Source organism: Lipophrys pholis (genome assembly GCF_963383615.2).
Source record: "Lipophrys pholis genome assembly, chromosome: 9".
NCBI lineage: Eukaryota > Metazoa > Chordata > Actinopteri > Blenniiformes > Blenniidae > Lipophrys > Lipophrys pholis.
In genome coordinates, this window is record NC_137639.1 from 16075925 (window position 1) to 16091757 (window position 15833).

The following is a 15833-nucleotide window of genomic DNA, read 5'->3' on the forward strand; positions in this document are numbered from 1 at the left end:
TTTATTCATTTTAAGAATCATTTGACCTCATTTTATCCATTTAATAAAACAAGAAAACTATTAGACACACAAGCTTGATTATCAACAAGAATATGTGTTTTGGCTTTTAAAATCCAACATAGAACAGGTAGACAATCTGAACTACACTGAGAAAATAAATCGTATCTTAAGATAAAAGAAATTGGTCACACACATGCATGCAGATCATTGTACATGTATTAAAGGTCTCTGGATATTGCATGTATTAATGATGTATTTCCATAGTGATCTTTGTGTCAACAAATACTAAATATAGTTTTCACCTAAACATTTATTCAGGCAATTTAACTTTCTAACATACCCATGTTAAGCTCTTAAAACAATGCATGTCTTATTTCCATAATTCACCGTTGCCTTTTCATTAATTATGTTTTTATAGTCAGTTGGTTAAAAAAACAAAGTATTTTTCAGGACTTATATGCCAGGAACCCCAATCGAAAGGACAACACAACCATCTGAAAAAAGAAAAAGAAAAACTGCTCTGAAATGCAGTCTGAAATAAAAACACCAGGAGCTTGGAGGTATGCAAATTGCACAACTGGGGGTCAAATCTCATTGCACCAGAGTTACCTCTCCACACTGCTGTTTTTATCCCTCTGAGCCCTACTGTATTGCGTAAGATCATCTGATGTTTATATGGCTGAGAGTAACGTCAGAGGTGTACATTCACCCAGTGTGTTTGTGTAATTTAGGCCATCAGCTCCTTTAAAACAGACTGGTTGATTTGGAAAGCGTGGCATGCGCCAAGGGAAGTTACCTGAATTGAACCCGACAGTATACTGTCAGATATATAAGTTCTGCCTCAGGCTTGAAGAGACACCAGGGATAACGCAGCATTAATTTTTTATTTCACTATCACTTGATGCTCCTTTATAACTGCCTGCAATATTTCAGACTGGGATAAAGTGAAGTGCTGGGAAAACACAACGGGAGTCTAAAGTGCAAAAGGTCATCAGTCCTGAGCTGTGTATATGTGTCTGGATCGGGACAACGGGGGTGAGGGTGAGCACAGCATAATGCACAGACTGAAGGAGCAGACACAGCGCAGCCACACAAACTGACACATACAAACACACAACACCTCGCTCATACTCGGGGTGCGAGCATTGTTTATCATGACTGGCACTGCGACATAAACACCCTTTGTGTTGATTTCATCTCATCAGACATGCAATATCATACAGGCCTTTTGTTCGGATTGATTGATCAGATACACAACAGACCCGTCAAGATCAGAAAACAAAGTCAGTGCAACCCCTGCTGTTAGTCGTCCCTGTGTCCATCACTCATAAGCCAGTCAGTCAAGACTTAACAAAGCTGAGTAATACAAGGCCAGGCATTTGGTGAATGGCTTCCATTAAAATGTCTCACAGGACTGTTGATGAATAAGCTTTTAGTAAAAGCTACCACGGAAGGGACCGGTGCTCTTTTTTACCGTGCTCTGCTTATTGATGTGTAAAAAATAAATAAATAAAATAACATTGCAAAACGTAAACTTTGCAATTTATTCTCCCCACATCCACATCTAAACAACATGCACAAAGCAGTTAATGTGATCGTGATTTTTATTAGGCAACACGGCGGCTGGTGTGGCGACATGCTTAACAGGCTTTCCCCAACATGTAAAAAACTGTTATGGCATCAAACACAAACCAACCAGTGAGGTCAGCAAAAGGCGTAACCGAGGCCAAACCTGAATCGGTAAACGTCTCTTATATTATGTGGTGTGACCCTTCTGGTAATTCTCAATTCGGAGGCCGTTTACGTTGGCACGGCGGTCAAAATGGTTTTGGAGCCGTAATGATGCAACAAAAATATCCCTGGCTAACTCACTCACACCCACCCACACATACTGAGACATCCACCCACCCATACACACCCTTAACATATTTGCAAGGCAGATTAAAATGGCTATAGAGTGAGCATGAATTTGAACCCACAAAAAGAGGCTGCGGTCCCTTCAGGAATTTACAGCTCTCTCCGGCCAGTGGAGCCAGATTGTCGCTGCGCAGTCACTGACGTTACCCAACATTGTCCTGCTCAATCAATCCAAAAATAAAAGAACGACCTTGGGACAACCTTCTATCAATGCTGCGCAGTTTGTTGTCCCTTCTTCATCGGTGAGATGTTAAGTCAGGTATGAACCCGGCAGGTCTGTCAGATCCGAGGACACAGGTCAGATAGTGGAGCCCAGAGATCACAGTCGACATGGGGAGGCTGCATTCAGTTGTTATGCTGCAAAGAAGTGGAACAAACTGCCAGCAGAGCTGAAGTCAGCATCCAGTGTGAACATTTTTAAATCAAAGTTAAAGGCACTCTTTTTCTCTCCTGCGTATGATTGAGATGGAGATTTTTGATCATGTTATTGTTGATGTAATCTGTTTGTTGATGACTCCAAATGTTTTTGCTCTTGATTGTAATGTTCTTATTGATTCTTAAGCCGCTGAATGTTTTCTTTTGCACTTTTTGATCATGTAAAGCAGAGTTTCCTTGTGCCTGAAATGCGCTAAACAAATAAATTTGCCTTGCCTTCATTGAATTCTGCGCTCATGCACCCCACTGAGCTCTTAATGTCCATCAACAAGATGCTCACCTCAGTTACAGGTTAATATACACACACTGTAGGGGGACATTCACAAATCACTCTTGCATGCTGGGGGAATGTGGAGTGGCATACTGACTAATGTTTCAGGATTCAGGAATGTAGGCTCACTTCGAGTTCTTTGGAAAGTAATTTTGTGTGACCACACAGTGATGAGTCAGGTCCATGAGCAGCTGCCCGGAATAGTAGCTCATCTGTGGTGAGGCAGAGGTTACAATATATTTTATAAGGACAGCAGGATGACCACAGAACTGGGAATGGCAACACTATCCAGGGCAAGGTTCACCCTGCCTACTGCTCCTAAAATCAAATCAAAAAACAATTTGAAGTAGGGAAAACAATTTTTTTTTTCTTTCTTTACATGTACTGTACCAGTTTCAGAGAAAGGTATAAATGAGTTACGCCGTAGCCCAGTGTTTGCTTGATTACAAAATTATTTATTGAATTGAAAATTAGGTAAACAAAAATAACACCTTCCAATGAACAGAAAAAAAATTGCACTTAAAACTTAAAAAGCAATAGCTTATAAAATGTTCACGCTATTGGAATAAATCAAATCCATCACGATTCCTTCATTTTACAAAATATACAGTGCTACACTGTGCTGTAGGCTTTTGTGAGTCGACGGTCACGGAAAAGAAATAATTCCAGTTATTGCATTAAAGAAAGAAAAAGAAGAGAAACGCTCTTCAAGGTAAAATACAGAACAGTAAAAATTTTGTTTTTGTTGTTCAAATAATTCTCTATAAAACTGATTTCTTTCTCTATTCCTCAAATGTATATCACAATACACAGCAGCAAACATTTGTACCTGAATGTAGATGCTTTAAGTTTCTTTTACTATAATCATTTACTACTGTCATACCATCTAATGGCAGCATTCATTTTTCTTGGAGCGACTTCAAACTATAAATTTGAGCAATGAAGAAGCAGAATGAAAAACAATGACGCATAAATTAAGGCCACACATAACATCTACATGACCACTACAAGTGCTCGTAATATAAAGTAACCATTACACTCTAGTAATGGCTTACTGATAAAAAAAAAAAACTGATCTCTCATGCTGTTGGTGATAGTCACTATTTGGACTTCCATTACAGTGCTTCAAAATATTGTCAAAAGAAAAATGAACAATTTTACTGAGCTTTTCACTATATAATGTAATATATATGTTAAGTTCAACCTTTTAGCCTCTGTATGGCAAATGGAAGGTGATCTCCAACATGCAGAGTGTTCCTGCAGGGCACCGACCATACGCGACTCTGTTTTGACAGCAGCACAGATAAAGGTTAGAGGGTAAAAAGACAACAACAAGAGCAAACATTATGACAGGCACGAGCCGGTCACCACCATCTCAGTCCTCCTCAGAGCCCAGAACAGCATGAGGTTGGCATTATGGTGCGGATCTAGATAAAATAATACACCGAAAGCACGGACAATGGAGCTATCCATTGTAAAACTAAAGTGAACGTGTGTTTTAAATAGTCATAATCAGTTAAGACAAAATATTAAGTTGCTCAAATCAGCAAATATAATCATGTGCGCCTTATTGCAGCCCGGTATATAAATTTCGTAGCAAACATCATATACATAACACTGACTGAGCAGCAGTTTAAGGCCTCCATAACTCAATGTGGTTAAGGTAAATAAAAAAAATGATCAAATCGATGATCTCAAAGTCTGATATGCAACTGAAATTTGCTTCCATTGGCACAATTCAGGTAGAACTACTAAGTTCAAGTGCAGATGGCAAAATACACTAAGGAACCTCTTAAAAGGATGAACACAAAAACTCTCTCGCAAGTTATCGTCAGAAGCTGAAGTATCTGATTTTATGAGTGGCATTAACTGCAAACCCTTCACTTAGAAACCAGATGTTTGGCTTTTAAACAGAAAAAAAAAAAAACATTTCAAACCATTCCTATTTTCTTTTCAGCAGTAGAAGAAAAAAGAAAAGCCATGACATCCATTTGATTGCTGGTCCGTCACTAATTGCATTGAATTAAGCATAAGGCCTCAAATCTCCGGTGAGAAACCCCCTTTGACTGTAGTGCAAGATCTCACAAACAGCCAATGTGACTACGTGCATCATTACAAACGTTCGTTGCAAAAGCTCAAGAAAACAAACTGATGAATTATTCCTTTCTGCAGTCATGTGGGATTCCCCTCTTATTACTGCGGGACGGTCGAGGAAGTTGCCTGGATCGTTCCCAGCCTGCCGTTCACTTGGACCGTCTTTGTGGGTGCAGCCACCTAGTCAGAAGAAACACGGCATATCAGATTTAGATTTCGCTCCTCTGGTGATGATGGCCATAACAGCAGTAGCAACAGAAAACATTTTGGTCTGTGGTTGTGTGAAGTCGAGCTGGGAAAAAAAAAAAAAAAAAAAAAAAAAAAAAGCAATGTTGAAAAGATTTCATTAGGTACTTTTAGATTCAATCTTATGTGTTCTTTTTGATTTCCTCCATGTGTCAGTAAACTGGTTTAAATGGTACAAATGCAATCACTCACATGATGGGAAACTTTATTCTCAACAGCTGCTGGCCTACGACTGAACTTTATCCTCTTGAAAATACCCATGCAGTGCTGCAGTATGACTGTACCACATGTAAAGATTAATCTGTCGATCTGCAGTTCAGTTCCAGTTCCCTGACTTGCTCAACCACAGGAGATCTTTGTTCCCCGATGATGTCTTCCAGCAAAGCAAGGCGTGTGAGACAAGACTGAAGATGCAAGACGCAAAAACCACGGGTTCAACTTTTTCTGCCATTTGCCCCAGTACTTTTTTGAAATCTGATTCTTTTTATATTTGTCTTTGGTTTAGCACACTTCCTCTTATTTGACAATAGCGTGTCTGGGTAAAGCATTATTATCATCACAATTTTTTTTTTCAACTTTTGTGTTGGTCCATTTTGTGCATTTTTATTTTCTGTGAGCATAGACAAGTTGATTTTTTGAGGGGGGGGGGGAATAGTCTTGTGATTAAAAAAAGAAAGAAAAAAGTTGCATCAAGGTAAAATTGGATGCCAAAAAATAAACAACATTGATATTTCAAATGACAAATCCGAAAAGCACAAATTTATCAAAACTATCTACTTAATTGCTTATTCATCACAAGTAATACCAAGATACTCAATGACATCGTCGCATGATTGACTAGTGTCGTCCAGGCCTAAACAAAAGCTGCACTTCTGTTTTGTCCTTGTACCTTTTTTAGCCGGTCGGAGGCCGAGCCAGACCGGATCGCCTCCAGCATGGCCTCTCTGGCCAAGGCAGGGTTCATGGAGGTGTCAGTGTTTGGATATGCCACGGAGCTCGGCTTAGCCTGGGGCAAGACGAGGGGAGGGGGTGGAGGTGCGGTCATGGGTGCCGGAGGAGGTGGTGAGTTAAAGACAAGAGAAGTGCAGGTCAAAGACGAGGAGGAGGAGGAGGAGGAGGAGGAGGAGGACGAAGGGCCCAGATGCCTCTCCTCTTCGGAGGCAACCTTCCTGAACTTTTGAAGCTCATTGGCGGCCTCAGATTTAGTCTGTGGGACACAAAAGTGTGAGACAATGGTAACTCTAGACACAAGATCACATGTGGAGGGCCAGCTGCTCCCACATATGTGCCCTCGCGCCTCAGACACACACACGCACACACACACACACACACACACACACACACACACACACACACACACACACACACACACACACACACACACACACACACACACACACACACACACACACACACACACACACACACACACACACACACACACACACACACACACACACACACACACACACACACACACACACACACAGTATCAGAGATACTTTAACTGTAGAGCAAAGAAAACCTCTTGCTTGTGTGAGGGTGAGACACAATCATACTGCCCTGACGTTTTTCATTTTTCTAACTCCTCTGGACGTAGTTTTTTTTTAAATAATTAATATTTTTTTACCAAAGCATTTCATTTTTCGAGTCTGATTCAGTCATGCAGCATTCCTGACATTCCGGTTTGAGTGAGGAACTTCCAGAATAGAACCGCAGATGTTTCAGCGACAGCAGCACATTTTCTGCCTCTTTCATTCCACATGGCTCCGTACATGACAGCTAACCACAACTCAACAGTCCACACAGAGGGATGAAAATAGACACCCGTGCTTGCATAACCTGGTCCCTGCATGGCTGCGCAAGCTGCTAATGAGCTGACAGCAGTTTCTCTTATCTATAAAACATATACACTTCCTAAAACTGCATTAAGAATGTTTTGTTTTTTTTGTATAGTAACTATTGCTAGCAAACAGCTTTGCTGAAAATGAGTGTTTTTACCTTCTTCAACCTGCCGGTGCTGTTCTGCACTCTAATGGCTGCCAGAAGAGCAGACCTTTCATTCTCCTCTTCCACATAGGGCCCTTTCTTCATGCTGCTGGGGCCAGAGGTGGATATCTAGTAATACAACAAAAGGAGAAATATCACAACTTGGAACAAGAAAACTGTAAAATAAGTTCAGCTGAGTTTTTATTTGTGCCCTCGTAGTGCAATTAGTGTGCCAGTGAAGTATAGAACATAAAGAACACATACATAATGGCACACAAAGACATAAAAATCCAGGAGGTAGAGATAATAGTGTGTTGCGACAACATCAGCAGCAGCAAATAAAACAGAATTGTGAAATAAACTAAAACAGGTCGGCTCCAACAGCACATCAGATATAAAATGCAACATGTATAAAGTGCTATCAGTGCACATTATAAGTTCCTACCCACCTGTGAGAAGCCACATAATATCAAATTTGGTACGACTCCTGAAACTGTCCTGTATTTTCATTACATGTCGGGAGTAAATTATATTATAATAAGCGTCACGATAGCTTTCTTTATTTATCTCATCCATCTCACCTTCTTCAGTTGCTCCCTGCCTCCACTCGTCTGGATGGCCTCCATCAGGCTGCTGTGCAAAGATGTCTGCTTCTCAACAGCTTTATGGATCACTGGCCTGAACTTTGCAATTGGCCCAAACAGTGTCACAGCTGGAGGTCCAGAGGTCACACCACTGTCCGACACACTGACTGAAGGCTGCGGTTTCACATCAGAGCTCAGGTGAGGTGCGATCGCGGCCGTGTTATTCAAGCGCTATAATAAATAGTAAAGATTTTGTTGTAAATATTCTTTTTTGAGGACACACTTTTAAACAGATCACTATGATGCAATATGTATAATCTTGAGTGTACTTACATTTGTCTGGCCTTGGTATGTGATCTTTGGGGCTGTGGGTGGTCTGGTGGAGGAATGAAGGAAACCAATTCCTGCTGGACTCGGGCTTCGAGGGCGAAAGTGTCTGATATTATCTCTATCATTATGGTTGGTTGCTTTTATTTGGGTGGTTCCATTGAACTGAACGTGAATATTTTTGGCTCCACCCGTTTCCATCCTCTGAGAAGTTTCTTTGGTGGATACGACTCGGTCCTCTAACTCAGCCCTGTCCCGCCTCGCTTCGCCAAAGTCTCTCTGGCCTTCTGCCATGAACTCCGGAAAGCTCTTTGGACCAGGAGACTGTGATGTACTAACGGAGACATTCTCCTTATTATCTGAAAAAAAAGACTGGGAAGATTGGTGTGGATTTACTTGAATGGACCGGCCCGATCTCTGGAAGCCGGTGGAGTAGTCTGGGGACTTAGGACGGCTGCCGGACGTCCCTGAGCTTGTTGGGGCGTATTTACTAATGGCAGACGCCACATATTGGCTCGAGGTTCGTCTGGATGGTTTAAGGAAGGACAGGTCCCTTGAAAGGTCTGGAAGTCGAGTAGGAGGAACGGCAGGCTTATTACTTGGCGGCTGAATGCTTTTGGACACTGAAATCTTGCTTTCCACCTCAAACTGCTCCCTCTTTGCAACTTTGACATCTTCCACTGGCACTTCAGCTACCACGTTTCCTATCTTTTCAGACTGGACTCTCTCTGGAATTTTAGAAAGTGCACTTTGTGTTGTTTTACGCTGCTCGGCGCCAAACGTCTTCACAGAAGTTTCCGCAACTGCAGCGGGAGCCGTTCTCCCGTTGTTTGTGCTCTCCGTGGGCTTCTCAGACAGACCGTTGCTGGGGACGCTTTCTTGTCTTTCACTTGAGCTCCAAAACGTTTTGGCCTTTCCAAGAGCAGAATCCTTGCTGGAAGTATTCTCAGACTCTGATGAACCGGGAGTCTTATTCCAGGAGATCCCAGTTGTCACCATGTTTCCTTGGTCATCAATCCTAATGGCACCGGTGGAGAATCTGGCCGCTGACTGGGTGGGATCAGTGCGAGCGACGGCGGGTTTGGGAGGAACCACAGTGAACGTCTTCATGCCAAATCTTGATGTGACATTGCGAGTGATTTTACTCTGTGCAGTGCTCAAACTGGAGGCATTTTGATGGATATTTTCTTCTTTTTCTGCGGACACTGATCTCTGGATCTGAGGAGGGAGATCACTTTTTTTCTGAGCATTGCTTTTCACAGGATCAGGACGGTACTCGGTGCTCTGGCTGTTTTTCTGCGGGTCAACGTTGGATTTCACTGCCGATGTGTGTATATCTTCTTTCACCTTCTTGGCATGAGCAGTAGTGCTTTTATTCATCTTTGTCTTAATGACCTTTTCTTCTCTTTCAACACTGACAGACTTGTTCTCCTGCCGTTTCCTGTACTGCTCTGATTGGGACGACTGTTTCGCATTTAGGGTGCTTTTCTTATCACTAACTGCAGCTGTATAAGCATTGTTGTTTTGGTTCTGTGGCTCCACATTTGACTTTCGACGAGAGTCTGAGCCTGTGACAAAATGGGGTAAGAAAAGTCAGATTCACATAAAAAATAAACTGGAATAACATGTTTTTTTTTCAACTTGATGGTGTTGAAAAAGATCTTCTTTCTACCTTTCCTGCCAGCTGACTGTGCCCTGGTCAGTGATTTCGCTTTGTGTTCAACAGTTTGATGCTCATACTCCTCAAGTACTTCATCAATGGCTGTGACTGGCACATCCATGTCTACGACAGACACGGGCACTTCATTGGTCTCCATGAAAGTGGTGTAAGTAGTGCCTTTTGTTGATACAGTATCCAAATGGCCTGGGAAACAAAATAAATGAGGTTTACTACATAACATTTTCAGCATTCTGAATAAATATAGATTTTTTTGTTTTGTTTTTTATAATAGTATCAACATTAACTTAATTTACTTAAACTCGCATAGTGTTTTTGTGTGAGATATACTAAAGTGTGTGTGTGTTTTTTTTTGTTTTTTTTACAATTAATTTAGATTAAAGACCAGATTGAAACTACATTTAAATAGTTTTTATGAATAATTTGCAAATACTCTATACACAGTATGTGATTTGTGATAAAAGCTGACGAGGGATTTTCTCGTTGGCAATGGGGAAAAGAAATGAAGGCATGTGGGATTAATGAGCAATGAATAGTGTAAACACTCAAATCTAAATTTCAGTGTATGTCATGCCTTACAGCAAGACCAAAACTAATGCTAGAGGTGATCCTTATGGGTGAATATTCTCCTTAGGTTTTGAAAGACATGTGTTTGCTTTAGCTTTATACTTTATGCAGTATGAAAATAAATTCAACCTCCCTCTGAAGTCAAAATAAGTAAGGCGAAAGGAGGGATCAGAAGGATGTGTCCTCCTCCATATACTGCGCCTTGTGTGCGTATATACATTCACACTGGCTTATCAGTAGCAACTCACCGGCGAGGTCTGCTTCAAAATCTGCCAAAGTCCGATGGAGCTGAGCAGTAAGCTCGTGGTCATCATAGTTGTTTTTTAGTCCGACCGACTCTGCCTGCAGGCTGACGTCATTGTGCCTGGAAACAGTACGTAGAATTACAGTAAAACACGGGTCTTTGCAAAAGTAATAAAAAAACATGTCCATGTTCATAAAAAAAAATAATTATGCTGCAAAAAAAGCGGATGTAATTTGCACATTCAAACATGGCTTGAACTTTTTCAGATGCTGTTACACATGAGAAACTTTCCAGTTAGTAACATGCCCCACAAATGTGATTCATGCAGATCTGCAGTAGTAAAGAAAGAGGGGGAAAAAAAATCAGTTAGTCAAATATTTTGGGCTGTCCAAAGTTGATTTTTTTTGGAGACTGTTGGCTTTGAAACATGCAGCTGTAAATATATTATTACCGCAGTTCAAACTTCCTTCACACTCCTCAAGGGTTTACCGGACAATTCTCATGAGTAAGTGGCAAATTAGCCATAACAAATTGCACCAAGAAGGCCAAACTAAATAGAATTGTACTTTTAAGAGACTTGGACTGGTCCTCCCTTCCTCAACTCTTCTGTGAAAATGGGGTTATAGTGCTTTCCTGGAATACTGGGAAGCCAGCAGCACCAGGCCAGATTTCTGAGGACTTTTTGAAGGCATCCATCCAACAACCTTGGTCTGGGCCGGTTACCATAGACATTTTACAATATAAAAGGTTAAAAGTGTTGTGGAGCAGCATTTATTTGAAATGAAGGCCCGAGATTAAGAATGTAGAAGTATGCCAAGGAAAAAGTTGAAGGTACCAGCTTGTCTTAAAAAAATATGGAGTTAAAAAAAAAAAAAAAAGTTATCTGAAATAACAGCTTTGTGTGGAAATATTTGGGTGACACTGATGGATTTTGTTTTCCCATCCCAAAATTAGAAACTCTTAAAATGAAACCAAAAAAAAGAGACATTTAAGGTAGAAGATGGTTCAGAGCGGGAATAAGAACGGGAACGAATGGGCAAAGCAGAAACTGTGAGTCATGTCTTTCTTCAGTGACTGTTTACCTGTGTATTGAACCCCAGGTGGCACATCCCTCATCACTGTCATTGAAACTGTCCTGAGGAGGTCCCGGGAATTTTCCTCCTTTGCTCACACCACTTCCATCCAGAGACAAACTCCCCTCTGGGGAGGTGGGCTGGGTGTCCGAGAGAGAGCTGACCACGCCTGAGTCCTCACCCTCGGCCATACCTTCAGAAGCAGCGTAACCTTGGTCAGGCAGACTGCTGCTACCACTGCTGCTGCTCAAGGAAAGAGTCTCGTCCTCGGTGGCCGGTTTCCGGCCGTCGGCCGCAGAGCTCTGTGCAGAGTGGAGCCAAGCTGGAAAGAAGAGAAGAAAGTGTTGAATCAGTGCTGGGTGCTTTTTTTTTTTTACTAATGATCAATTGTTAGCAACTGTTAGAAAAGAAACATTCCCACATGCAACTCAAGGCGTTCCCAATGATATATACTGTAGTGAGCAAAAGACTCAAGAAAAGGAACTTGTGCTCGTGTGGGAACAACTATTTTTAACATTAGGCACAACAGAAACCCCCAGAAAGTATGTTATGTTATGTTATGCATCAGTGAAGAAAAAAAACTAAGAAATGAAAAAACTTTTCGCTCCTGTTGTTTATCTCAGGCTAACAAAACTGAGGAAGACGTCAGACAATCATGTCGAGTTTGAGAGGGATTTAAGGTTTCATGGTTGGGGATGCCAACTGTCATCCTTAGCAGAATGATGGGACTGACTTATGTGTTTTAATTAATTACAAGGAAAATAGAAATATTCCTTTTAATTAATTACAAGGAAAATAGTACTATTCACAGAGGTGGAGTAATAAGAGGCTTTCATTTCTAAATAAATAGTGGGTTTTTCTGAACTATCATACATGTTTGCAATTATAAAATTGCACTACAGCTGGGTAACTTAATATTTCATTGCATTAAAGCATGGAACTTAACTCCCTTTTTTGAAGCCTGTTAATCAATGGCTCTGAATACACATACACACACAGACTATGGAACAGGTGGGGTGTTACACAGTTAACCAATAAGAGCCTTTGGGGTGGGCGACTGCGGTAGAGCTAAGCAGTAGAGCCGTTCCAAACTTTAATGGCCAAAGATTCATTCATTCATCATAAGATCACTCCTTCTCTCGCAAGGTTCATATGTGCAAAAAGTGTTTGCCAATCGTGAAGATATGAATTTGACTTCCTGAGTCGAGTGAGCAAATGATCAAGAAATGTAGGAAGATGGGTAAAAGTACAAGTATGTTAGTTTCAACACTGGTTTTGATGCCACACATGCACAGACAAACCAGCAGACACAAACCACATACACCAAACTCCGGCCCGGAGCACATTCACTTGTGGCTTGATAAAGCATCTTTAATGACAGGACAGTGGACTTACTGTAAACAAACCCTTTTCATTTGGTTTTCATAGTTCTGTTTAAGATTCCGGGGAAAGATACTATTGCTTCATACCCTCTCATCTTTTCAGTACACTCATAGCCTGGGTCAGTCTGTGGGTTTGGGAGAACTTATTTAGTCTGTCGCTGATCTCTTGAACTTCAAGCCAAGAGAATAAAAATCAATGTAGCATTTGTTAGGTTTCGAGCAGTCGAGCCAACATGGGCCAGCACTGGCAGTTCAACAGTAGATTCTTTAAAATGAGCTTAACAGTGAGTGACCTTGTTTGTAATACCAGGTGTTGGTGAGAGTGTGCATGCACTGGGCACCAATAAGTCCTCCTACGTGTATGTAGATCATGTCAGTATCAGCGCTGTGCTCGTGTGCGTGTGCATGTGCGTGTGCCCCGTCAGTTTTGGATCTGGTCCTAATAGTGTGGAGAGAACAGTCAGTTCCAGGAGATGTGGTGATGACTCACAGGGCTGTCCTCCCAACTCTTTCCCAGCAACAGCTTAGTCATGCCAGCTACAGCCACAATCAGCACACATTCACAAACACATGCAAAGTCAATTATAAACACACACATATATATATACACACACACACAAGCACAAACTCTATCATGCTCGTATGTGGTATATGCTTGGACAAAAGTAAGTAAGTAAAATAAGCATGACGTTGTTCTTGCTTCTGTTAAAGTCAAACAAACTGTGTCCATTCCAGTGCTTCCAATACATGCTGCTCGTTAGAATCCAATCACAACAACCCACAACCAAGGCCAAATCAAACTCAAAAGACCATAGAAAACCCTTAATCCTTTAATTGAACTTTCTGGATCACAAAAGAACATCTGCTATTGCAACTCCACAGGCTCAGTGAGTACACATCCTCTTAGGCAAGTATACACTAGCCTCATAACTCAGTGACGAGTTGCATAGTTATAATAATTGCATTCAACTTAAATTGATTGAAACATAATCAAATGTTCCTACTACACGGAAATCACAGTCTGAAATTAACTGCTCTCATTTCAGAAATGTAAAATTGTACTTCTTTTCAAAAGATTCTAAGAAACAAGTCATACGATAACAACAAGGCCTTAATAGCTTAATATAGTTATTGCACTCAAAAGATGCTTTGTATTTTATGACGTACAGTATGTTTTATAAACGGATGCTAAAAACTATGAAATTGTTTTCATGTCTTTAACAAGGTCGTGGACATTTACTTTTAATTTTTGTTCTCTTTTAAAGACATTTACTTTAAAAAACAAACAAACAAATAATCAAACAGTTTCCCTCAGAATCGCTGTGACTTTTATACTTGGACCAATCCAACAAAAAGAAGCTATGAGGCCCTGATTCAATTATAAGGCTCCACAATAAAAACATCAGTTCAACAACAAGTCAGCGTGCAATAACAATCTCTTGTTTTCAAGGCAGAGGCTACAAGCTTTGTTTGAGAATAGATCTTGGATTACATACGGCCGTCTTTCTAAAACAGACGAGCCATTGCCACTTAAAGGTAACATGTCATTGATAGATCACACTGCCCATACTATTGCCAAAGTCAGCATGCATTCGGGTTTTAAGTTTCTAAACCAAGCCACAACGCCAGGCACATTCGGAGAAACATACACTGTCCAGCGATTGATCTGCAGCTATCGCATCACCAAAATATTGGCTGACAGATATCACATGGCCTTGCCTCATAGTCTTCTTACCACTTTCTCTATCCACTTTTAACTCGGCTCCAATCTCATGCATAATCAATGACAACCAGTGTATTGAACTGAAATACAAAACCATGCAGTATGTACATAGTTATTTGTAAAAAAAAACACAAAAAAAAAACTTGAGTACTATTACTTTGAGATTGAAACAGGATAGCATCGACTTTACTTTTGTCAAGAGTAAAAATGCGTTGAGGCTCGCTTCTGTGACGAGAACTAAAAGCAACAAGAGGGTTGAAATGTGACATGAATTAAACTGTAACAGCAAATACGAGTGGAGAACAAACAAACAGAAACCGTTTTAAAAGGAATGGGAGGAGGAAAAAAAGGGGCGATACAGAAGCAAGAGGAGCTGATGACGGAGGAAGGATCAAGCCAGAGAGAGCGGCTTCAGGAGTGTTTGGGACGCAGACGCACAGGCCCACAGCAGTACACTGGAAAGGGGGTTGCAGGGGGAGGGAGGGGGAGCAAAGAAAAGAACAGATAAGATGAGAAGGCTGGATCATCAACACACAAATACAATAAGTCATGAATACAATGTGACAATTATAGGGAGTTATAGCCCTCTTGCATTATCCACAGAGAACAAATAAAGAAAAATGGAGATTTATGTAGAAAATAGCATCACTCTTCTAATCTGCTCCCCTGTTCTGATAAAGTGAAACATAAAAGGCACTCTGGTAGATTTGGGGTTCCTCCCGGTCTTGACCTTTTAGACCCAGAAGAAATAACATAGTTTAGGGATGGACATTTATAGATATGAAACGCCTTGACCGCACGAGGACCTGGTAACGCTAAACAACTCGGCTGTCCACGTCACTGATGGAGAGATGGAAAGCATGTTGAAACAAGAGTTCAACGTTCAAACAGACACACGTGCACGCATGTTTGGAAGCAAAGTCAGGTACAAATTCTGACGACGAACAAGTTGGAAAACCAGGTTAGTAGCTCCTAGAAGAGCAAAGGAAGACAGGAGTCAAGGTACAGGCAGAGGCTTTCCAGGTGGACCTACACTGGGGAGCTGCTTCCTCCACCTCCATCGACTCCTGTGGGGTTTCTGTGGACTCAATGGGGGGGGAGATTGGGAGAGCGGTGGACGTGCTGGGGGGTGTAACATGCTGTGGTGACTCCTGGGCTGGGGAGCGGCGAGGTTTAGGTGGCACTGGTCGATCAATGTTTCCTGAGGGGAAAACAGCATGCAGGCAGGGCAGGCCATGGTGGTTACACTCGTAAAATGAGGTATGCAACACATCTTATACACTTGTTTCTTGTTAAACCACAA

The 15833-nt window shown here is 41.3% G+C and overlaps 1 protein-coding gene across 1 annotated transcript in view; it reads right to left on the bottom strand.

Moving 5' to 3' along the window:
* Window positions 1-3060: 3060 nt before the first annotated feature.
* The window catches only part of cobl (cordon-bleu WH2 repeat protein), a 56327-nt gene continuing 43554 nt past the window's right edge, over window positions 3061-15833 (bottom strand). The window contains exons 11-19 of the mRNA XM_080472580.1: window positions 15564-15731; window positions 11435-11747; window positions 10357-10472; window positions 9536-9727; window positions 7870-9431; window positions 7534-7767; window positions 6965-7081; window positions 5853-6170; window positions 3061-4897 (exon numbers count right to left, since the gene is read on the bottom strand). Coding sequence (XP_080328706.1) covers window positions 4817-4897; window positions 5853-6170; window positions 6965-7081; window positions 7534-7767; window positions 7870-9431; window positions 9536-9727; window positions 10357-10472; window positions 11435-11747; window positions 15564-15731 — 3101 coding nt within the window. The 3' untranslated portion in view covers window positions 3061-4816. The remainder of the gene's footprint in view (window positions 4898-5852; window positions 6171-6964; window positions 7082-7533; window positions 7768-7869; window positions 9432-9535; window positions 9728-10356; window positions 10473-11434; window positions 11748-15563; window positions 15732-15833) is intronic.